Below are 24898 nucleotides of genomic sequence, written 5' to 3'. Positions count from 1 at the left end.
GTAAGAAAATAAAAAAAAAAAATAGAACCGGAAGAAATATAAAAAAAAAAAAAAAAAAGTAAACAGAACAGGAAGCTCTAGTCTAGCTATAGATAATAGAGTCTACTAGAGTTTTAGACTATAGATTTATAATATATAAATATAGATGTATATAATAATAAATAGACTAGACGTCTAGATAATACAAATCTAGTCTAGTAAAAAATAGTCTTAGTAGATCGGAAATTACCTAGATGTTGGTAATTCAAAGTCTGTTGATGTTGACATATAACTTAAATAACTATAATTATAATATAATATTCTTTCTACAATTTCTAGTCACTGACTCACTAGCTAGTCCTCACTAGTTAGTAGTTAGATCTAGTAGCTAGAGAATAACTAGATTAGGGTAGGCTAGGCATAGAATACTTATACTAGAATAGATCATGATTATTCTAGATCGTGATTTATAGATCTATCATCATGAATGATCATAATAATGATAATTGACATAATACGTATCATAAATATGATCATACTATTCATAGTCATAATGATAATAATAATATCAATATTATTTAATACTAAGTCTAAGTATACTATTACTATTAATACTATTACTAAATTACTATAGTCGTATACAGTATACAGATGAGTATAGTAGTGATAGTCTTTGATAGAGTGATAGCTCATACATTTTATTTCATTTATTATAATTTTATAGATCTAGAATAAATCTTTATCTTGTAAAGTAAAACTAAAATTCTAAATGATAAATGTATGAATTTATGAATTGTATAGTACTAGTATTTAGATCTAGATCTATCATCTAGTATTTAAATTAAAATATATTTTAATTAAATGTAACTTTTAAACTAAGATCTAGATTTAGAATCTAGAGTAGTAGATCTATATTTATATTATTAATATTAATTACTCTTATATTTAGATCTATATTGAATAATATAGTATAATTAATCTAGATTACTACTTTTTAATACTAGACCCTCTCTAGACAAGTCACTAAGACTAAGGCACTAGATCTAAATTTTAATTACACTACAGTAGATCAAGAATTCAAGATCTATCTTTTCTAGATCTAAATTATCAAGATTCTAGATATTTAGTCCTAGTCTCCTAGACTTTTGATTCTCTACTAGTCTGTAGAATTAAAATATACTCTAGTCTAGTAATCTAGACTCTATTGACTAGTTTATATATAAATTCTAGATAGACTAGATAATAGTATTCATTTATTATTTTATTATAGATCTAGGACCTAGGAGGTCAGATACAGAGTCAGAGATAAATACTGTAACTAGTCAATGTAGTCTTCTTCTTCTTCATTCTCATTTTACATGTTGGAGGGTTCAGATCAGTAATCCTATGTATCTGAGATGAACTGCGCAGTGGTTTCCAGATCAGGCTGTTCTCCATATAGTTTTTGTTCTATAGGAAGGTTTTGGGGCCAGAGTCTCGTTCTGGCCTTTTGATATATATAGTTTTTTTAAAATTTAGAACCTAGAACACAAGCCTTAGTATTTTGTTTCTTATTTGTACCCTCATAATTTCATTATAAAAAGTGTTTCAATCTTACTATCAATCTAAAAATTTGTAGGAATAGCTTGTAATATAATTGTTTTGATGTAAAGGTTTTTTGTTCCTTATGTGTATGGCCTCTTTCAGTTGCAAAATGACTATAGATAAAGGAGATTATTGCCTGGTAGTGGATTGCTTATTAAATTTCCGCCATTACCACTTCTGGCAATGACAACCTTATGTAGTGCTTTAATTATTAGTCCTCTCCCCCCTTTTTTTTTCTCAGTTTTTATCAATCATAAATTTACTGTGTCCCTTGATCCCCCTTCATTATTTTTCACTAATACTTAAGTCAGCTTTAATCTAAGCGATTCCATCCTTCCTTAAAAGTAGCATTCTACACTACATAGTTCATAAGTCATAACCAGCCAAGGAGTTTGCTTGTTTGTTAGTTTCCTCCTTGTTAGAGCTCTCTCCCTCAAACACTATTTTAATGTAATGTGATTTTGTACTCTGTCTAGGATATAACAGATCAAAATGCCTAGTCAGACACTTAAAAAGAAGGATCTGTATTTAGGCAAGTGTCTTGGAGATTTGTCTAAATTGAGTGAAGTGAAAATAAACACTGAAAATGTCACTATGTAAGTTTTGATCACAATAATTTAGCTTTATACAAAGACCTAGCTGACCTGGGAATCATTTGATCCAATACTAATTAAAATGAAGGCTAAGATGTTTTAAATGTTAGCAAACACAATTATTTTAGACATGGTAAAAAGTTTAAATACTGTCCTACTGTTTTGTTATGATTTACACTTTTTCTTTTGCCTGGCAGCCAAGTGGTAAAATTATTTACATAGATACATTCTCTTGGTGAAGGTTAGGATATCAGCAATATGATTGTGTGTGCGGGGACTAAATAGTGAAAAGGGATGCCTGTTTGAAGGAAGAAAAAACAATGGTATTTTATTTTTTAGGACTTGGTTTAGAATTGTGTAGGTTTGGCAAAAAAAAGATTAAGAAAAAAATTACTTTTATGTGTAAAAAGAATGCTGTCAACTTAGTCACTAAAAAGAACTGTGGGGATCAGCTAAGATAATATATTATTATGCCAGAAAATCACCTTCCCAAACGACTTCTTTATGTGGGCTGTGTGCAGGAAAGCGCTCTCAGTGGGATCAACACAAGTATTACAAAGACATCCTTAAGAGCTCCCTGAAAGAGTGTAATATTGACATGTATGGCTGGTAAACAATAGCTCTCGATCTTTTGCCTTGGCATGAAGCATGAGTGTCTTAGTCTCAAGATACAAAGCAAGGAGAGCAGCAGAGCCAACAAAAGGCTGATAGAAGAAGCAGTCTTATCTGTGTAGGACCCAATTTACCCATGCCACAAGTGTGGCCAGCTTTTTAAAGTAATGATTGGACTTTATTGCCATCTTCGAGTTCACATGAAATGAGAAATGTGCTCATCTTCTACCACAAAGGCGGAGCTATATGTTATTAATATCCAGAAGGCTAAACTTAATAAATCTCATACACACATTATGTTGATGGTCAATGTTGGTAGAAAAGCACACAAAAAATCACAACAGACTTTGAATTATTCATAGGCAACGAATGATACTGTAATATTTTTTCAACTTTAATACAACTTACAATCCAAATAATATTATTATCGCCTCCCTCGGTCGCAAAGCGACTGGATCAACTCATAGAAATAATGGACATCAGCTATGGTTGGAACAATGTCACCCACACAGCAGTTCTCCTCTCTCCATGCAACTGATGTCTGTAAAGGAACAGTATTGATACAGTTTGAGATCAGCTGTGTCACAGTCTCTGCCAGGTTGTAGCACTCTGTGCAGCTAGTAGTTTAACGGTTGACACCTGAAGCCTTTCCCAAGTTTGGGTATAGCCACAAGGCAGCAAGGAAGATTATTGATTTAGGCGCTAGTTGCTCGTCTTTGCTTCTTTTCCTGTCAGTTCTGCCACACCCATTCTAGAATATGAACCACACATAAAGGCCAGAAATTGGACTTGTCAGAGGCTATTTGAGACTTGTGCCATTGGAAGCATTTTATAGGATTATCACTTCTGGCAATGACAACCTCGTGGAACAATACGAAGAATAATTGTAGCTCCAAATTTAATAGAATGAATCAGAATGAAACAATTTGAAAATCATTAGAAGTGGAGAAACTGTCAGTCTTTTGTTTGCTTTCTTTTTCTTTTTTTCTAGTATTGTACTTTTATTTGTCTAGAACCAGCTTTTTTTTTATTGAATAGATTTCAAATGATCTTTATTTCTAATTTCTAGACCAGTTCATTACTTTTACCACAATTTAAGGCAATAATTATCTGGCATGTTTCAACTAGTTTCACAGTTGTAGACATTTTTTTTCTTGTGTTACTTTAGAAAACTGAGAAACTCTACCCTTTGAACTTAGTGTGCAAACTGTGACAATTATTGTTTTTTATCAGAATGTTCACTTTTTTGTTTTTTTTGTACAATTAAAAGATATTTTAACAAAATTTTTTTTTACATGCTACAAAGTAGCATGATTACCTAGTAGTTCCTTTGATTTGATTTTAAAGATGCCAAATAAGTCATGTGACCTTGATCCCATTCCAACTTCCTTGCTCCTTGAATGTTTAGATGAGCTTGTACACACAATTACTAACATTGTGAACTCTTGACTGACTTCAGGCATTGTACCACAGCAATTTAAGCATGCACTTGTCAGGCCTTTATTAAAAAAATCCTGGTATCAAATCTTCCCTTCCCATCAAAGCTTCTGGAGCACATCGTGTTAGCGCAAATTCTTTCTCATCTTGAACAGTACTGTCTCTTGTAAGAATTTCAATCTGCATATAGGAAGTGCCAAAGCACAGAGACAGCAGTGGTCATGGTACCAAACGACTTACTTCACAATTCCGACATAGGCCACATATCAATTCTTTCAATGCTGGACTTGTGCGCAGCCTTTGATACGCTAGATCATGAAATTATGATGGCCAGATTCTCTGCCACTTTTGGTTTAGTAGGAATCGTCCTAAAATGGCTTGGATCCTACCTGACTGAACACACCCAAAGTGTCGTTGTTAACAGAACAGAATCAACAAGCTTACTCTTGAAGTACAGAGTACCCCAGGGATCAGTTCTAAGCCCAGTACTGTTCACTATGTATACATCTCCACTCAGCGGTGTCATATGGCCAACCGACATCCTATATCATTTCTTTGCCGATGACTCACAGTCATATGGCCAACCGACATCCTATACCATTTCTTTGCCGATGACTCACAGTCATACGATTCCTCAGTACCCTCAGAGGTGTCGCATCTGGCAGAGAAAATCTGTAGTACCATTGCAAGGGTGAGCGATTGGATGGTTGAAAATAAGCTCAAGATGAACGAAGATAAGACAGAAATAATTACGATTGGCACTCGGAACAATGTCTCAAAAGTTGAAAGCACAGATTCTCTTTTTATCACGAACTGCCAGCTTCCTTATGTCCATGTAGTGCAGAATCTTGGAGATTTCTTCAACTCAACACTATCTTTCGACCCACACATAAGTCAGCTCTGCAAAGGTCTTTATCTGCAGCTGCGTAGATTAGGCCAGATCCGACCATATTTAACAACGGAGTCAACAAAAATGCTAGCTGTGACATTCATACTCTCCTGCCTTGACTATTGTAAGGCCCTGCTAGCAGGTATACCTGATGACAAAATAGCCAAGCTGCAACGTATACAGAACAACGCTGCACGAATAGTACATAGAAAAACAAGGCAAGATTCTGCTACTATGCTCTTGCGCACACTCCATTGGCTTCCCTTGAAAGCGAGAATGGTTTACAAGGTCGCCACACTTTGTCATCAGTGTATATATAATAACATTGAGATGCCCTTATACCTTAGCAAACTGATTACTCCATATGTCTTCCAGAGAGCCCTGCGCTCAATGGACTCAATGGTGCCACGTTTCTCCCTCAAAAGCTAGGGTCTGCGGGCTTTTTCAGTGCACGAACCAAAGGTTTGGAACTCACTCCCCATTGATCTCAGACCGACAACATGCTACACCACTTTTAAGAAGAACATTAAGACCTACTTGTTTAAAAATTTTTTAGATTAGTTTATGATATCTACTGTCGTGTTTGGGTTTGTAATGTTATTACAGCGCCTTGAGCCTACATTTTGCTTGTTAACAGCGCTTTATAAATAAAATTATTATTATTATTATTAAATAAAGCTAATTTGAACTTCTTCTTTCAATATCAGCTTAATCAAATCATTAAATAGATTATTTGATGATGCTGCGAGAAATGAACAAGAAGGTGATGACGAAAAAGCTTATGTTTTATATCTAAAGTATTTCAGTCTCCTGAAAATCATCAAAACTAAAGCAGACTACAAGAAGCAAAAGGTAATTCTTTCTTAATGATGTTCGCTAATTTGAATTTATGTAATTAATTAGTAATGCAGATTGCTTTAGTATTCCATTTATATCAAAACAGTTTTTAAATGCATTTTTATTTTCAGGATTATTTTGACAAAATTATAGGAACAAAAAATCAGCTTCTTGCTATTGAAAAAGCTGAGAAACTGTCAGAAAGTTTAAAAGAAAGGTGATTGATTTATTCAATTGACTAATGAAAATAAATTTGATTTCATTTAGTTCATTATGTAGTGATTTTGTTTGCGTAGTCCTTATGTGGGTCACTTACATGCTCTGCAGGTTACTTAATTGTCTTGACACTTTAGGCAAATATCCCTTCTTGAATGGATCCTTGTTTTAATAAGATGGCATCCTATGAACATCTACTCTTTATGCTTTCCTTTAGATTGCCATAAAGAACTTGGCCAAAACATTTCTGAGCCTCAAACTAAATCTTGATAGTAAATTACTTTCACCTGAAATGTTGTCCATTTTAGCACTAAGTACCGTATTTAACTAATAATGAATTCCTGGAAAAATGCATCAAGGCCATGCCATGCTATAATAAGTAATATTTGCTTCTTCACAAATTTCTTTTATTTTGTTTTATTTATTTTCATCATTCCATTCTATCATAGTTTTTTAAAGTATAAATTGTTGTGGGGTTTTTTTTTTGTTTTTTTTTGTAACATTGTATATGACCATCTCTACTATTGTTTATAGATATGATTTAAAAGAAGCTGAAGCTGTGGCCAAGAAGTTGTCAGATGTTGCTGTTGAAATCAAAGACGAGCCAGCTATTGTCTCACAAGAGAAAGAGAATGTAATACCTAAAGCTGAGGAGAAGTCAGGTAACAGATGTACATGTACTGCTATGTTTTCAACACACACACATAAATCAGAAAGGTTTTAATTATATATATACTATGTGACCAAATATTCTTTGCTAAAGCATAAACATTTCTATTTACTATGACACATTGTAAAGAGAATATATATAAAGCATCTTTCTTGTTAGCTGAGACTCCAGGCTTAATTATGCCCATGAAATTGTGTGAACTTCTTCGAGATAGCAACACTAAAGTGACTGTGATAGATGTGAGGTCAGAAAAGGATTTCAGCCAGTCACACATCTCTTTCACAGAATGTATCAATGTACCTGAAGATATTCTTGCACCAGGGTGAGTTTATTGGTATAGTTTTAGTAGGGATCCTTCAGTTGATTAAGAAATAGATTTGTGTTCATGTAGAGTCTTCATCCCTTGGGTTCACATATCTGCTAATTTTTTATTTTTTATAAAGTAAAACATAAAAAGTTTAGCACTATTTACACACAAAAAAAACTATAGTAGCGGTCTTTCTATGAGAACTTCTGGCTGTACCCTGTGTCAATAAAAGAGAAGGATTAGCTTGCGGCTAGCAATACTATCATATGAAAAGGAAGCCTTCAATAAGACAAGTTAATTTTTTATGTACAAGCAAGAGCTATATGAAGACCAATGCTATTGATTTGAGGCAGTTTTAAATGAATGCAGACTTCTGTTGTAGGCTGGAGCAGAATGAAATGGATTCACTAGTTGAAATGGTGATAATAATAATTTTGAAAACAAATATTTCCCTTTTTCTAACTCATGTTATTGCATTTTTTTTTATTGCATTTTAAGATATTGATAGATCAAAATATGTTTTTAAATATAGTATAAATTATTTAATTGACATAATGATTAATCATAATTTGGAAAGTTCAGTGACGACAAGATATTGTTCAGTAATCAGCATCTTGAATTCAGGAAGGTGACTGGAAGACCTAATAGATTAAAGGGACATGTGACCAAGAAGGAGTTGGTTCTTGTCACCAAAAAGTTAACTGGTATTTCAGTTATGGCATAGATAGATGAAGTTTTGTAAAGTCCCCCTTTTGTGATAGCTAGAAAGACAATGTTCTGTGTAAGCCACTCTGTTTAAAATGGGTTTATGTCATGATTACTGGTGTCAATGTAAATAAGTCTATTATAGCATAATAAACTGGAGTCTTTCTTCAGTACATAATTACATAATAAACTTTGTTGTGTTGGTTATTTACTTACATTTTTTTATTTTAAGTAATTATCGAAATACCACATTCAACCAGTTAGTAAATGCTTCTTACTGGACATATAAAAAAGGTGTTATATACTGTATCATTGACTGGGTTCTGAAAATTTTGAAACTTCTTTATTATTGCTTTTTTTTGTTTGTGCAAATTATCTATTTCAGATTTTAAAATTATACAGGTTTTAAATTAAACTAGTCTATTTAGTTTCATTTGTTGTATATAAAATAAGCATTTCTTTCTTTGACTGCATTTGAAATGGAATATTTTTAAAATAACTTTTTAGGATTTAGTATATTATACATAAAGAATTAGATCTTTTTTTTTTTTCTCTATTGCTAAATGCAAGCTTAATCTATTTATTAGTTCAACAGTTTCACATATTCAGTCCAAATTGCCAACAAATTCAAGATCATTATGGGCACAAAGAGGACATGCTGATTTCATAATACTTTTAGACTGGAAATCTACTCTCACTGATGTCTTAGTGGGTACTCCTTTAAGAACACTTAAAGATGCCCTGTACAAGGTAGATAATTTCATTTGTTTTCATTATTCCTGGCAAGCATTGCTTTTTTTGTGACAGTATGCACCGGTACAGCGTACCTGCACCTTTTTCAATGTGGCGAAAAATGTATTCCTTTTCTTGAATTTTAACGTTTATTATTAATTTATTAGTATTTAAAAGTTAGGCAATCCATCACTGAATACTGGAACCTATTTGTGTAAAAAAAAAAAAGCACTGCTGACAAGTATACTTAGTATTTTAATCATGTTTTTTTTAATCCTGGGTGGGCAATATTTTGTAAAAATCCTTTAAAGAAAGTGTAAAGAAACGAAAGAAAAGGAATGAGTTGTTAAAAAATTAAACATATTTGGATACATTTAATTTTATTAAACAATAAGTTTTAATAATATTTCGAAAAGATAGTAACTACAATTTAAATTGCCCTCGTATGCTCTTAAAGTTTGTAACACACTCTTTCCTCAGTTTGACACAAGTACCATCATCAAGTCTGAGCCTCTGATACTTCAAGGGGGCTATGAGAACTGGTTGCTGTTATATCCCACAATGAGCACCAACCCACACATCATGAAACCAAGTGATGCTGCCAGAGTCAACCCACCATCTCCCACAATGACTTGTAAGTGATCTGCAGCTTCTAGATTAGATTCAGTCAAATAAAATATTATTTCAATGACTTTTGATGGATCATCTACTTTGGAAGCAATGCAGGTAACTTGCAGGTTTTAATATTTTCAGCACGAATATCAGAAGCTATGAAGTACAACAACAGAAAAAAAAAAAGTCACCTCTCAACCCAATTTTCAGTATAATTCTAAGTTTAATAAGCTATGGCTATGAAGTAAATAATTTATGGGCATACAAGATATTTCTTAAACTGTGTTGTGATCTGTGAAGCAATATTTCAGATTATTATAAATTGGGTCAATAGTTCTATTTTTAAAGTAAATGTTTGTAAGTGAACTTCTGTTTTAATATTATAAATTATTGCTTTCTGGTATTAATATTAATATATATAATATACTATTAAATCAATCTGATTACTATTTTTCATAAACAATGAATGTTCAATTTGATTTACAGTGGACTTTGACTACCCAGATTTTGATGACAATTTGCAACCCAAAGTTTCATCTGCCAATCAGGGACCTTCCAATGAGTCTATGGTCTCAAATGATATGTCACCTGCATTATCTACTTACTCATCTTTGCCAAAAGTGGATCGTAGTCTAAAGCCATCCACCTCAAAAGATAATTTGATTTCCTCAAAGCCTAATAATAGCACAAGTGGACAAGTAATAAGCTTAAACAACATCATTAACAATGTTGAGTCTATTCCCAATCCAAACATCTTAGGACACTTAAAGAACACAAATATAACCAACGATAGCTTGGCAGTGAATGAGCCCAAATCAATTAATTTATCCATAAAGAACAACCTGGCATCAGACTTGTCAGCTAGTGTTGAGAATAGAGAGGAAAAAGAAAATGAGCTCAAAAACCTGCAGCAGACCAAAGCAGCTTTTTTAATGGAACATCAGGAGAAAGTAAAGGCACTAGAACAGAAACTCTTGGACCTTGACAAGATTAAGAAGAAAGAAGAAAAAGATGTAGCAGATCTCATGAGATTGAAGAAGAAAATGAAGGAAGATTTGGATAAAGAAAAACAAAGACAAGATCAGGAAATAAAGTCTTATGAGAAAGAGGAAAAAATTAAGTAAGTCATCTTATTTTTCATTAAAAATTGAAGTATATTCCTTTTAGCTAAACTTTAGGAATTACTGTAGCTGTTGCTTTGTCTCTATAGTTAACCATAAACAAAGCATTACATTTTGGCATGATGGTCTCTTATGTTAACATGTTTCAGGTGTTCCCTCAAAATTGAAGATTATTACATTCTTGCCCAAACATCCCACAGAATGGTGGGGGATCGCAGTGGGTTTTAAACCTGGGACCATTGAGACAACATGACCCGAGTACATACCACATGATCAGGCAGCCATCCATAGTTCGAACTATGTCTACATGAAATGGTCAAAATTTTTGTTTTAAATTTTCAGGCTGGGTGGGGGGGGGCACTGTAAACTATATATACTATAGTATAGTATAGTGAAAAACAATGTATATTATTTTAAAAAATGTATGTGTTATAAATTTACATCAGAGATCAGAGTCTCTTGGCCCAAAATGGCCTTGCCAAAACCTTATGTACCCAACCATGAATACACCAGCCATTATTAGTTATTGTTATGGGGGGGGGGGGGGGGGAACAATTATTCGACATTAATATTAGTTTCAATTATTATTTAAATTATCTCTGCTTATGAATGATATTTGAATGGAAAGAAAATTATGAATATGTTTCCTTTCTTCCTAGATTATTAGCCCTTGAAATGGCAAAGAAGGAAGAAGACGAAAAGAAACGTAGACTGGAAGAAGTTGAAAAACTTCGTCAAGACAGAAAAAAAGATGAAAAGCTAAAAGAATTAGAAAAGAGATTCGAAAAAGTAAACTTTTTATTTTCCTGTTAAGTCAAAAATTGTTAATATTTGAACAATAAAATTATTAAATCAAAACAAAGTAGCTAAAATAATGTTTTTTCTTCTTCTTTTAGCAGGAAGAGGAAAGGAAAAGACTTGCAGCAGAAGCTCTCCGGCTAAAGGAAGAGGAGGAAGAAGAACTAAGGTTTGAAAAGTTAATGCAAGAAGAGAAAAGAATAAAGGAGTTGGAGCAGAGGAAAGAATTTGAGAAAAAACTAGAAGAGGAGCGGAAAATAAATCAAGAAAAATTAAAGGAGATGGAAGAAATGAAGAGAGCTCAGATGGAAGCTGAAAAGTTCAAACAGGAAGAAGAAAGAAAAGCCAGAGAGAGAGCAGCTTTGGAGAAAAAAACACAAGAAGAACAAAGAGAGAAAGAGGCTGCAAATGAAAAGGCTTTAAAAGAAAGACAGATGTTAGAGCAAGCAGAAAGGATTCAAAGAGAGAAAGAGGCTGCTAATGAAAAAGCCATTAGAGAAAAACAGATGATTGAGCAGGCAGAAAGGATCAAAAGAGAGAGGGAGGCTGCTGCCAAAAAGTTGGAAGAAGTAGAAAGAATACAAAAGCAAATTATTGCTAAAGGTGTTGTTTTTTTATATCTTTGTTAAATAATTAAATAAGCAATCAGACTTGAAACCATTAACTATAACGCATTTAAAAAAAAAAAAAAGAAAGGTAATGTTTATTTTACTGGCATTGTTCTAATAACTCTCTCCAGTAGAGGCTCCAGCTTCAAAAGCCATTCCCTCCACCAACTTGCCTGTTGGTTGGGAGAAGAGACTTGACCGCACCACAAACACATATTACTACATTGACCATAACAAGGGACTAACTCAGTGGACCCCTCCAGCTACTGTTGGTACAAAAACAATAGGTAGTCTTTTAAAAATTATCAATTCAGTTTGTAGCGTCATGTTAATTTATATCAGTTGTGTTATTTGAGTGGATTTTGGTTAATGCATGAGGTGGCGTCATGTTAATTTATATCAGTTGTGTTATTTGAGTGGATTTTGGTTAATGCATGAGGTGGGTGGAAGAGTTTTTAAGAGAATGGTAGAAAAAAACATGGAGTGTTACATCCCAAAATTGATATATTATCTTTAAAAAAAAAAAAATCATACTAAGTAGATCAATTAAAGAACAGTTATGTTCTCGACCTTACACTTAAGTATTTTCATCTCAAAGATTAAGAGTAAACCTTTTTCTTTTTATCTAAAGAAACAATTTAAGATGTGATTGTGAATGAACTTGTGCATAAGTAAAATGTAATTTCTAATCACTTAATCATAGTGTTACGATCTTCTCAATCCGGCCTTCTGCAAACACTGCTAAACACAACACAGTACATCTGACTCAAGAACTTGACAACAAGAGCTTCAAGTAACAAAGTGGCGGTTTAATGACAATTACATCAACAGCCAATTAAACACAATTGGCTACATCAAATTCAAATGCTTTAACACAATAGAACTGCCTAATTTAACAAGTCTCTCTAGCTCGTACAGCTACATTTTCAAAGGTACCACACAGTCCTTATGTCTTGCTGTCCTGGACTAAACTGTCTATTGTTACACACTGTGTCTCTGGACCGTGAAGGCTCTTGATCACATGACCACAACACAGGTCATACTTGTGGTTATTAGCAGTACTGTCCCTTGTCTATCGACAGCCCATTGGCCTGAGTCGTGTGTATCAGTAGGCCGCACATACATTAACCCTTTCAGTCCGCCACTGGAGTTACTACAATAGTTTTAATGAGTAAGAAAACTCTTTCAATAATTAAACTCTGTTTTCATGCTCTCACAGTCAAATTGAAAGATGAACCCAATGTGTCCAGTTCTTTGGGACTAAGTAGGTCGTTCTCATCACCAAATATTAAAAAGCAGTTGGAGGATGAAGAAGCACTGAGGCAGTCTTTGCCAACCATCAACCGGGGCAATAAGCCAAGATTTGAGTAAGATATTGAACTGTAGTTTATCTTTATTGATATGGTTTATACAATACGGTGTTGTCCACTCTAAAATGCTTTTGCAGACTCCATTTATTTATTTGTTATTTATCACTACTAGGAATTCATATCATTTAATTAACAGTTGTTTATTTTATATTATTTTTTTAATATCATTGGAAATGGAATAGTTTATTTCATTTTAACGAAGAAGAAAATTGCTGGCATCTATTAATGTTGATTATTATGTTCTAAATGTTATGGAACAAGGCAAAGCTTTAAGCAAATCTACTTGGCTTGGCCATGATCATATACTGTATCTTCAAATCAAATTTTAGAACACAAATTATTTCTAGAAATAGTGGAGAAAATGCTATGAATTAGTATTATTAATTTTATTTTATCATAACTTTTTATCAACAGACACAAGTCCTTGCCTCCAAGAAGTGCTTACTCAATTAGAAAAAGGGATTTGAATCCTGTTTATGGCAATGTGGTCAGTATGATACTTAACTCTTTTTAATAGTCATTGTTTCCTAAATTGTCTCTATTTTTGTTTCTAGTTGTTACTGTTGTTTAATCCTACACAGGGACCTGCACTAACTGGCCTGAAAAATCTAGGCAACACCTGCTACATGAACTCAACTATTCAATGTCTCAACAACACCTCTCCTCTCATTAGATATTTTTTAGATGACAGTTATCTCTATGACATTAACAGGTTTGGTCATTATTTTAAAATATATTTTAAATTATACTTTCACATTATTTTATTTGATACTACCTAAAAGTATTATTTAACATATAAATTTAACATTTCTCTATGATGGGCTAATAAGTTGACACAATTGCGTCAAATGGTCATGGTGAGCTCTACAACATCATACCGTATGTATGTTATGTACACAGCACCGAAGGGGGCTGTTACAATTTAGTTTGGTAGATTCTAGTAGTGCTCTTTTCTCTGTATCAAAGTTTGCTTTCCTTTATACTATATATTTTCTTAGTTGTTTTTTAAGTATGATATTGGATAATATCAGTCTTGATTAATGTTAGCATTATCTTTTTTTGAAGAAATTTTTTACAAATATTTAGTAGATAACATAGTTATGTTGTATATAATATATATAAATCAGAAAATGTTATCACAGTGCAGCAGCATGGAAATTCTGTCATTTGTGTATATGTCAACTTGGGTGGCTGGGTGACTGAGTGGTTAAGCATTTGGCTTCAAAAACTGAAGTCCTGTGTTCAAATCTCTGTGAAGACTGGGATTTTGAATTTTGAGATTTTTATGGTGTCCCTGAGTTCACCAAACTCTGATGGTTGCATGACATTAGTTGGGCAAAAGTAAAGGCGTTGGTTGTTGTGCTGGCCACATGGCACAGTGCTCATTAACCAATGAACAAAGAAACAGATGACCTTAACATCATCTGCCCTATAGATTGCAAGGTCTGAAAGGGGAACTTTACAACTCAGAGGTATTAAATTGTGACTTAATTGTCATATTGCAAAGTATCTTAAATAATACAGTAAAACAACTCACCAACGTTTCCCTCTACATAAAACAAAAAGATCTAAAAGTAAAACAACTCACCAACGCTTCCCTCTACATAAAACAAAAGGATCTAAAAGTAAAACAAGTAAGATTTAATTTGCTTTCCTCTTTACTTCAAACATGTAGAGAAAGTTCACAAGGAATGCAAGGTGAAGTGGTTGATGAGTTTGCTGTGGTTGTCAAGGCTCTGTGGTCAGGAGACTACCGCTCCATAACACCTCGAGATCTTAAGGTAAAGACTTAAAAAAATAGATTTAAAAACACTTAATAAAATTATATTTCGTAGCCTAAAAAAAAAGACTTTTTTTCTAAGGTATTTTGTATTTAGAGCTTATATTTAAAGATATTATTTATTAAATGTTATCTTTCATGAAATTTATAGAATACAATTTCCAAGTACTATTCTGCATTTGCTGGATTTCAACAGCAAGATTCACAAGAATTTTTGACCTTTCTACTTGATGGCTTACATGAAGGTTTGAATGAGGTATGTAGTCCTACCATGTCTTAGGTCAGAACATTTTGTATGAAGAAGTTAGTAGTCCTGCCATGCCAGAAACCAGATAATTTTGAATAAAGTAAATAATAGTCTTACCTAGTCTGTCTTAGACCATATAAAATTGTCTTAGTTTACCTTGTTATAGACTATAAATGTTTTAGTGAAGTAGCTCAGCAACATATGCAACCTTTCCCTAGATCAGAAAGTTTTGAATGATAGATTGTTGTAGATCTAAACTTAAAGGTTTGGAGGCTTGTGTAAGTTGCGTAAATCTACACGAAAGTGTGAACAATTTATAATTTTTTCTAAATAGGTTTCTGTATGTTTTTGCAGGTTAGAAATGCCCCAGAAATTCCTGAACAAAACAATGAACAGTTGAATGATTTTGATGCTGCACATTTAGCTTGGAAACATCACAAGTTACTGAACAAATCAATTATAGTAGAACTATTTCAGGTTAAAAGTTTACTCTTTAGTCATTTTTAATTGTTATATGAAAATTATTACAATCATTATCATGAGTTCAAAATTATGCGAAATACAAAAAGCAAAATTTTCCTGGCTATTCAAATTATGTAAATGTATGGGGATCAAATCAAATTAACATTCATTGTTTATGGATGAAGCTAGCAAATAAATTTTTTTTTTATCCTTTTGACAAATACATATACACCTAGTATATAAAATATATGACTTCTTTTAAACTAGTTTTTAATACTAAATAGGTTGCATTTGTATGACAAAACAGTTTGCATATTTAATTTTAAAAACAAGTAAGTTTCAGAAGACATCACACCTATTAGCTACTAAAATGGTGAAATAGCACTTTTATTTTTTTTTTTATCTAAATGGGACAAAAGAACAGGCAAGACAAAACAAAACTAACAGTGGCTCTTCCTCTTCAGCATTTAAACAACAAGTAATAAAATGTTCTAAATTCAATCCTAAAAGCATATTTTATTTTGAGAATTTTTTTTTTCAGGGACAATTAAAATCTACACTGATGTGTCGAACTTGTGGTAAAAAATCTGTGACATTCCAAGTTTTTATGTCTCTTTCACTTCCCATACCAGCTTCATCAAGGTGTTCTCTCATGGTAATAAGTAACTACATGTAGTAGTTTCTGTGACACTTAATAGTAATCTTTTGTACATGAATTTTACCAATAACACTTAACAAAAGTTTAGAGTTAAATTATGATAACTAGAGGTTCATTTCTAGAATTAAAAAGTAGGGCATTAGAGACACTAAAGTATCCTTTCTATACTGATTTACTTCACCATCTTCAATCTGTTTTTCTAATCTTCTTGACTCATTTATTTGTGCCCTAATTCTGAATACCTTAAAACTTTTTTTTTTTGTTTAAAGTTATGTTGTCTTTACTAGGATTGCTTGAAAGAATTTTTAAAGCCAGAGATCTTGACAGGAAGTAGTAAATGGAAATGTCCTTCTTGTCGTGTTGAAAGGGAAGCTGAGAAAAAAATTGACCTTTGGAAACTCCCACCCATTCTGTTGATTGGTCTTAACAGGTAAGGAAAAATACTGCATACTAATAGACAATGTCTGTGCATTTAATACTTCTTATTATTCTTTATATTACATTTCTTCAGATTTTACGTTGATGGGATGTGGCAGAAAAAAACTACTTTTGTTGATTTTCCTGTGAATGACCATGACTTCTCTCAGGTTGTTATTGGCCCTCCAACTCGACAGCGTTACAATCTTTATGGAGTATCAGTAAGAAATATTTATAATTTTTTACATTTTATTAAAAAGTGGTGAAAGAATTTATTCAAACTTATCAAATCAACACATTAAATTTTGTATTAACTTTTGCTTTTTCTTTCTTTTTGTGTTCACAGAATCATTTTGGCACAATGGAAGGTGGACACTGTAAGTATTTAGATCTAGGCAAAGAAAGCTAGACTTGTTTCAATTATGCAATGCTTCTGAATCTCATGTGCATCATGTATTTTTGTATTATTGGGATGCATGGTCGAAAGGCTAAGTACACTTGAACTTGGCTTGGCTTGAAGGGGGCTTGAGGTTTGACACCCGACTCAAGCAGAGTTGTGTTTACTGAACGCCTAATGTCAGCACGGAAAAACCTCCCAGATACCCCCCTCCCACCTGGTCCACAAATGAGATTGGACCATAGTGCTCTGAGCATGCTAAGCATGATAGTAGTGCTATATAAAAGCTATAATTTTTTTTTATCAGTGATCTCTGAAATGCCTAAATATTAATTTTAACATATTTTTTTATTAATGTGATAAAACATGCATTTTGATTATTACATAGCCTTTTTTTAATGTCTTTACAGATACTGCCTTCTGCAAAAATCCTGTGAATAAAAAATGGTACAAATTTGATGACCAAGATGTGTATGAGATGTCTAGTTCTGATGTGAAGGTTATTATTTTCATACCATTTTGTTATGCATTTTCATCCTAATCCAAAATTGTTTCTGTTTTTTCTTTGTCTGCACTAAAAGATAAACAATTTCCTTAAGTTTATTGAGAAGTTTATATAAGTTAATCACAGTAATGTGCTCTTGTTTACACAGTTGACATTCTTAAAATTATACAATACATTAAGAGAGAAAAAGAAGAAATGTGGTGGTGATATAATGGAACCTTTAGGAAAAAAAATAAGAAAATGAAAAGAGGAAGATTAGGATAGATTTTGAAAGGGGTAGACTTCTTCTTCTTCTTCTTCTAGCCAGCTTTATTGCTGCTGAGCTGTGTGCTGTTTTCTTCAGTTGTTCAGCACTGCCGTACAGGGTGTTGGTTATGTTGGGCTGTAGTGGTAGTAGGGTCTGCCTAAGGTGGATTAGGGAGGGGCATTCAAAGAGGATATGGTTTACGGTTTCAAAGGGGTAGTTGTGTGGAGTTTATTTTGTTCAGGTGGTAATTTAATAGTGGTGTGTGTCCTGTTCTTAGTTGGAAGATTGTAGATTGTTCTTTGCAGGGGAGGAAATTAATACTGTCCAGTTTGTTAGGCATAGTCATTTCTTTGTACATGGCTCTGCCTGTGTTTCCTGATGCCCATTGGTTGAGCCACTCCTCTTTGTGATTGTTGACTAACATTGACCTTAGGGTGAGGTAGTTAACAGGTCTATCTGGTTGTTCCATAGATGAACCTGCCTTTGAGCTTATCTGCCTTTTCATTTCCCATGATGCCAATGTGTCCAGGGATCCACTGTAGTGTGATATTGATATTTAATTTTGATATCATCTGATGGATTATCACAATGAGTGTTGTAAACTCTCTTGGGCTGTTTGAGGTGCTGCTGTTAAGTGCTTGCAGAGTAGATTGGGAGTCTGTAAAGACAACAATATCTGATGGTGGTTGCACTCCTTCATATAATTTGTTTTCCACTGTCTGTAGTGCTATGGTAATTGCCTCAACTTCGGCTTGGAAGTTTGTGCAATAATCGCCACAGGGTGCGCTTATCTGAAAGTGTTTATTTTTAGGGAAGACCAGGAAGGCACCAAGACCAGCATTGATGGTAGCTTTGAAAGCCGATCCGTCTGTATAAATATGGATAGATGTTTTTTGATAGCTTTCAATTGTTTCAAGCGTGCTTACTTTGAGCTCCAGTGGATTAGATTCTTTTGTTAAGGTGTTATTTAGTAAATGTGTTTTGATGGTTGGTTGTTTGTAGTTTAGTCCGGGTGTAATGTTTGAAAACCTGGTAATTTTTTCTCTGTTATTGGTTAGGTGGTGTTTTAGGGCTAGTTCGTCAGTAAGTTGGATCAGAGTCCTTTGCTTTTTTTGGTTGTTTTTCCTATTTCTCTGTGTTAGTAATTTATTTGGATGATCGTCCTCCAACCTTCTGTATCTCTCAATAGCTTCTAATGCTGCTCTGTTGCGCCTTAACTTAAGAGGTTCAATATTGGAGTCTATTTCACAGGCTGCTGTGGGAGTAGTTCTCATACCTCCACTAATTAGCCGCAAGGCTTGGTTTTGGATTGTATCTAATGATGATTGATATGTTTTGTTGGCAGCTACTTGTATGGAGAGACATTTATCCATTACAGATCTGACATATCCAGTGTATTCTTAAGGTTTTCTTTTCAGCTCCCCAGGATGTTCCTGCTAGGTGTTTTATTATGTTTAATCTTTGTGATGCCTTTTCTTTTAAATCTGCCATAAAGTGTTTTAGAGACAGTCTTTGGTCTAGTTTTACACCAAGATATGTTGGATTTTCTTCTTTATTTATTGGCTGAGAGTCTATTTTTAGGATGTAGTTTCTTTTTGCTGTTTTGTTGCTGTGGCTAAAGATTGAATAAACTGACTTTTCTTTGTTTATTTCCATCTTCCATAATTTTGAATATGTGGAGATAGTTGTGAGGGCTCTATTTAGTTTGGATCTAGTCAGCACTGGATATTTCTCTGTAGTCCAAATTTAAAGGTCGTCTGCATAAAGTGCCTTATTGACCGAAATAAGGTCCGGGAGGTCATTCATGAAGATTAGAAAGAAAGTGCATCTAAGGGCTGAACCTTGTGGTAGTCCTTCTTCCAAACTTTTTTTACTAGAGATGGCACCTTCGAATCGGGTTTGGATGGTTCTGTTTTTTAAGAATGCCCTGATCCAGCTGTACATTTTTCCATGGATGCCCATTTTTTTCATTTTCAAAAATAGACCTTTTCTCCACACTATCATAGGCTTGCTGCAAATCTATAAATACTGCTGTAGTGTGCTTGTTTTCATGAAACCCTTCTACTGTTCCTGGATAAAACGAAAGAGGTGGTCTTCTGTTCTACTTGCTTTCCTGAAGCCAGCTTGTGCATTGTGGAGTGAGCAAGTACTTTCTAGCCACCAATAAAGTCGTTTATTGATCATTTTTTCTGCCATTTTGCCAATGTTGGATGTTAGAGATATTGGTCTATAACGTTTTGGGTCTCCAGGTGGTTTATTTTTCTTTAAAATGGGTATTATGTTTGCTGTTCTCCATTCCTGTGGTATGTCTCCAGTTTTCCATGTATGGTTGATAAAGTTAAGTATACAGTTTTGGGCCTGTGGTCCTAGTCCCCGAATCATTTCATCTGTTATTTTATCGGGTCCAGGGGATTTTCTTGACTTGAGGCTTTTTAGGGCAGTATTGAGCTCATGTAGAGTAAAGGGAGTGTCAAAGATCTGACAGTTGACTGTTGGAGCTTTTTCTACTTTCTTTAAGATATTACTGAAGGCCTGGTACAGTTGTTTTCTTGGCTTTGACTTGCTAATGCTGGCAAAATATTTATTGAAGGTTTCAGCCTTTTTAAGGTTTTCTGTTATTATGTCGTCAGTGCCTTTTATAGGTTGGGGGTTTGTTATTTGTTTCTTTCCTGCTAGCCGGTGCAGAAGGGTCCAGGCCTTTCGACCATCCTTGTTTAGATAAAAAAAAACAATGTCAGGGCCGCCATAGTGAAAGATTTGCTAACTATATAATACAAATTACTTTGTGATTCAAGTACTGAGTTTAGATATTTGATTCTGCAGTACTGAAAAGTGCACAGAAATTATTATATGGTTAATTATTTAATTTAATTATTTCACTTATCAATGCTTTCATATTCTGTACACCGGATACACAAAAGGGTTACTATTAAAAAAATCTAACTTAACATTGCCCATTTCTACACACAAAAAAACAATGTTGTCAAAATGTCATCTTATTATTTTGACCCTAAAAGAAGCACACAGCCACTCGGAATCTTTCTAAGTTATTGTTGAAGGTTGCCAAAAAAAAATTACTTTGAACAGCTTTTTAATTGACTTTCATCTATTAGTAATAATTATGTAAAAACTTATGCTTTGATGTTAGTCAGTGGACAAGCTTGTCTTTGATGCAGATGGATAGGTATCAGTGCAAAGATTCAACTTAAACATGGTCTCTAGTCAAAATAATAGTTGACCGGCGGCGTAGCATACCCCGCTATTTTGCAGGGTCGACCTTAGGCCACTGCAACCTATGCGACCCCAGTGGGCCCCTCACTTTCATAGGACCTGCGCTAATTCTAGGTGTATAAATTATTAAATTAAACCATTTTATAACTTATTACAGTTTTCCCGCGGCCTCCTGACGATTTACCAGGAGCTCCTGGAAATCTCCTGAAATTGCAAAATATATGAAAAAGTCCTGGAAATATCTGGAAATTTTTTTAAACTCTTTAGAAAACCCATTCAAATCTCCTGAAGTATGTAGACAAAAATTGTCATTTTGGGATGTCATTCAATATGGAAAACGGCAATCCTACGCGTGATGAAAAAAAAACGGCATTATACAATACCCGTAATTGTGGAATCTAGTGAAAGAAGCTTCTTATCCCTCAAACTAATGAAGAATTACTTGAGATCAACAATTCACATTGATAGATTGAAACATTTGGTAATTCTTGCTATTAAGCGTGATCTATGTAGGAAATGAAATTTTTATGATATACTGTATGGCTTTGCTACAAGCAAGGCTTGTAAAATAGTTCTGTATGTAGTAAAGAATAAATAAAATGCAAATTCACTTATTATCCGTATCCCTACCTAAACTTGGCCCCGCGAAATCCGATTTGCATAGGGCCCCACATCGGTTGAGTCCGGCCCTGCTATTTAGTGACGGGTGAACACAGAATAGATTACTTGTTCCCCCCCCCCCCTTCCCTTTTTTTTGCTGCTAAAACTATGTGGGGTAGAAGTAAAAAAGAGTGATCTTTCCATGACTCCTTGGTCACAATGGTTAAGTTTGGCCCTGCTATTTTGTGACGGGTGAATACTACTTGTTCTCCTGCCCCCCCCCCCTCTTTTTTTTGGTAGTGTAACTCTAGTCCGACTTTCAGAAATAAAAGATAAAAGAGTGATCTTTCCTTTGCTTCTTGTCCAAACTCTTGAGCCATGAAGAGAATTATATATATATAGATAACCGAGTTTCTTTAATCAAAGTTTATTATTACATTTTATTTATTTTTTTTTTTTGTTGCTTTCACCATTATTACCATTTTTATTTCAGAGCCCTGCAGCATTTGTACTTTATTACACTTCAATGGACATGCCAATCCCAGTCTAAAGACACATTTATAGATGTCTGATTGAAGACATCAAACAGTCAGTGTGACAAACTGTCATCCAAGTTGGAGAGCTTTTTAGTTTTTTCAGCAAGGATGTTAATATGTACATCTCTACCCAGACCAATGCTGTACAAATAATAATTTTAAACAATATATTTTGACATGTTTAATTACCGGTATACTATTTGTTAAAAGAAGCATCAGGCAAGGTTTTAATATTCCTGGTACTGGGTTATGATTTACATAATTTTTAATTTTAAATCTGTAAATTGATTGTGATGTACAAATTGTATGTAATTAACATATTTTACTGTAACTATTGCCTTGAAGTAATTCAAATTAAAAAAAAAATTCCCTGTAAAAAGTCATTAACTTATAAGTGCCATTATATATAGTGGACTGAACAAGATATAAAACAGTGTGATTCATTCTTGTTATTTGTTGTGGACTATGTGATATATATATATAATTGTAAATATTTCTTAACTTCTAAGTATATTGCACACAAAATGTGTTTCCTTTGCTACATTTCTAGTCAAATCAAATTGGTGTGCCAGACATCAGCATGTTGATCCTTTAAATGTTGAGAAGTGAAGACTATGTTAGTAAACAACTAGTTGCTATATGCTTTTCTCGAGCTTGAATTGTTTACATTACCAGTAAATGACCAATTCTTTTTCAAAACTATATGTCAGACAATTATCACCAATATGTTTAACTATCTTTGTTTAACACTCTCTTAAAGATTATTCTTATTTCTTATGACATGACCACTACAAGATGCAAATTTAAAAATTTCACAATTACAAAAGATATAAATAAAAATTACATTAAAATCTTGAATTAATCCATCAACCTCTTCCAAGTGTTTTGTATTTGCTGGCACTCCTGTTTTTTTTTTCTTTTACATTTAGAATAATCAGGTAACAATAATAAACTTTTTTCTTGCAATGTAGCTTTTTATGCAGTTTGTTCATCTATTAGAAATTGATTTATTTCCTAAATTCATAACCCTATGAGTTAAAAAAGAATGCTTTAATGTGTTTGTTTTTTTGTTTCGAAAAACTGGGTATAGACTAGCATTTCTCAAACTGTAAAAAATATTCCCCTGTTTTTTTTCCAGTGTATTTAAAAACTAAAGTAAAAAGGACATTATCACAATATTTTAAAAAATTATGAAGTATGACCTTGTGTACCAGTACTATTTCCATAAGAATATTCATACTTGATCCATTTTGAAATATTTTCTTGCAAAAGACTATTTCATCACTAACACTTGTGATGACCAGTTACATTACAGTTTTTTCACACCATCTTCCCTATTTGACAAGCTTTTATAAATCAAATGTTGCAAATGAAAAATCTTAATAGGAAACAAGCTCAAGATAAAAAAAATCCATTACATGAAAATGAAAGGACTTTATTTTATTTTTTTTTAAATCAACATACTTCTAGCTGAACTACCGGTTCTTGCATCCTCTTAACATCTCTAATTGACACAAATTTACATTTTTTAATGTACACAAAAATTCCTTACCAACATCACTAACTAAGCCTATTCTGGTTTTGGCCATGAGAGTCACTCCAGATCTGCTAACACATGTTTGTCACTCCAAAATCCCAGAATAACCCCATGATCATAGGAGTACCACTCATCAGAATTTGTAACAATGCAGTGAAAAAAAAAGTCTTGTGTTACATAACTATTATTCAGTGAGTTGAAAGGTGGTCAGCATAACAGAGGTGCCCCACTTGCTTTAACTGACATAGAAGAGAGCAGATGGCTGCATGCGGCTTCGGAACGAGTAGCTTATTTAGATCTTTTACAAAAGCCGCAGGATAGGCTTAAGCCTACACTTTTGAGATCCAAAAAAATCATTACCTAGGACAAACGTAGACGGCTAAGTCGGCCTGCCACATGTGTTACAATATAAATTTAAAATAAATTCATACATAATGGAAAAAAGTTTTGAATATGTGTTGAAACATTCAAGTATAATTGCTACAAACAATTTTAAGCCTGTCTCATTTGCAATAAAGCCATGTCGTTCATAAGCACTATATCCTGAAACTTCTCTTCTAAACCAAACACTATTATGAATTCGTGACCAATGACGAAAGAAAACAAAAAATCTGAAGATCTCCCAAACAAATTAGATTTATTAGGCCAGCAAAATCCTTTCAACAAATGTTATAGTGCTCAGACAGTCGATACATATACAAGTTCTATTGATCTGCATTGCTAAAAGTAATAAAGACTTTGTTCAACAATATATGATTCAAGTTTTCCAAGTCCTTAGAATCTATAAATAACATTGTCCATCACAGTCGACTTCAAAGATGAGTAACTGTAAGTTCTAGACTAGACGAGTGTACTCAAGAAAAAGAAAACAGTGAGAGTTATAACATTCCAATTTGATTAGAGTAACACCTTTAGTAAAATCACTAATCTTAGAGAATTCAGGAGAGAAAAATAAAAACTAAAGTAGCTATATAGGCCCTAATACACAAAACACTAAATCATAACTTACAAATAGAAAAACAAAACTTAATGAAATAGGGCCTACTCAAAAAGACACAAGCACATTTCGAATTCCATACGCTAGAACATACTCGTACAAGTGCTCCTTCTTCTCTAGTGTCATTAGAGAATGGAATAGGTTGCCTGAATCAGCCAGGAAAACCAACGACTTAGGCCTATGATTAGATTGACACATGAAATTCGTAGGACGT

The 24898-nt window shown here is 33.4% G+C and overlaps 1 protein-coding gene across 5 annotated transcripts; it reads left to right on the top strand.

Annotated features, from left to right (window-relative positions):
• The first annotated feature begins 71 nt into the window (after nt 1-71).
• LOC106066160 (ubiquitin carboxyl-terminal hydrolase 8-like) lies at nt 72-23020 on the top strand. Of its 5 annotated transcripts, none has more exons than XM_056011273.1 (24): nt 72-239; nt 2040-2159; nt 5802-5946; nt 6063-6148; nt 6682-6809; nt 6977-7139; nt 8417-8579; nt 9042-9195; nt 9660-10293; nt 10954-11083; nt 11194-11695; nt 11832-11987; nt 12920-13067; nt 13485-13557; nt 13652-13782; nt 14746-14851; nt 15002-15106; nt 15452-15574; nt 16101-16214; nt 16505-16647; nt 16729-16855; nt 16981-17011; nt 17442-17530; nt 22108-23020. In XM_056011273.1, the coding sequence occupies exons 2-24, from the start codon at nt 2056-2058 to the stop codon at nt 22162-22164; spliced, it is 3612 nt and encodes a 1203-aa protein (XP_055867248.1). In that variant the 5' UTR covers nt 72-239; nt 2040-2055; the 3' UTR covers nt 22165-23020. The 5 variants fall into 5 exon arrangements, with proteins under 5 accessions (XP_055867248.1, XP_055867239.1, XP_055867216.1 ...); XM_056011264.1 differs by having other exon boundaries at nt 11191-11695; nt 11835-11987; XM_056011241.1 differs by having other exon boundaries at nt 11191-11695.
• The last annotated feature ends 1878 nt before the right edge of the window (nt 23021-24898 follow it).

The sequence above is a fragment of the Biomphalaria glabrata genome, chromosome 1 (assembly GCF_947242115.1).
Source record: "Biomphalaria glabrata chromosome 1, xgBioGlab47.1, whole genome shotgun sequence".
In the NCBI taxonomy this organism is placed as follows: Eukaryota; Metazoa; Mollusca; class Gastropoda; family Planorbidae; genus Biomphalaria; species Biomphalaria glabrata.
The sequence above is the reverse complement of the archived record's forward strand: the minus strand, read 5'-3'. Positions and strand labels throughout refer to the sequence as shown.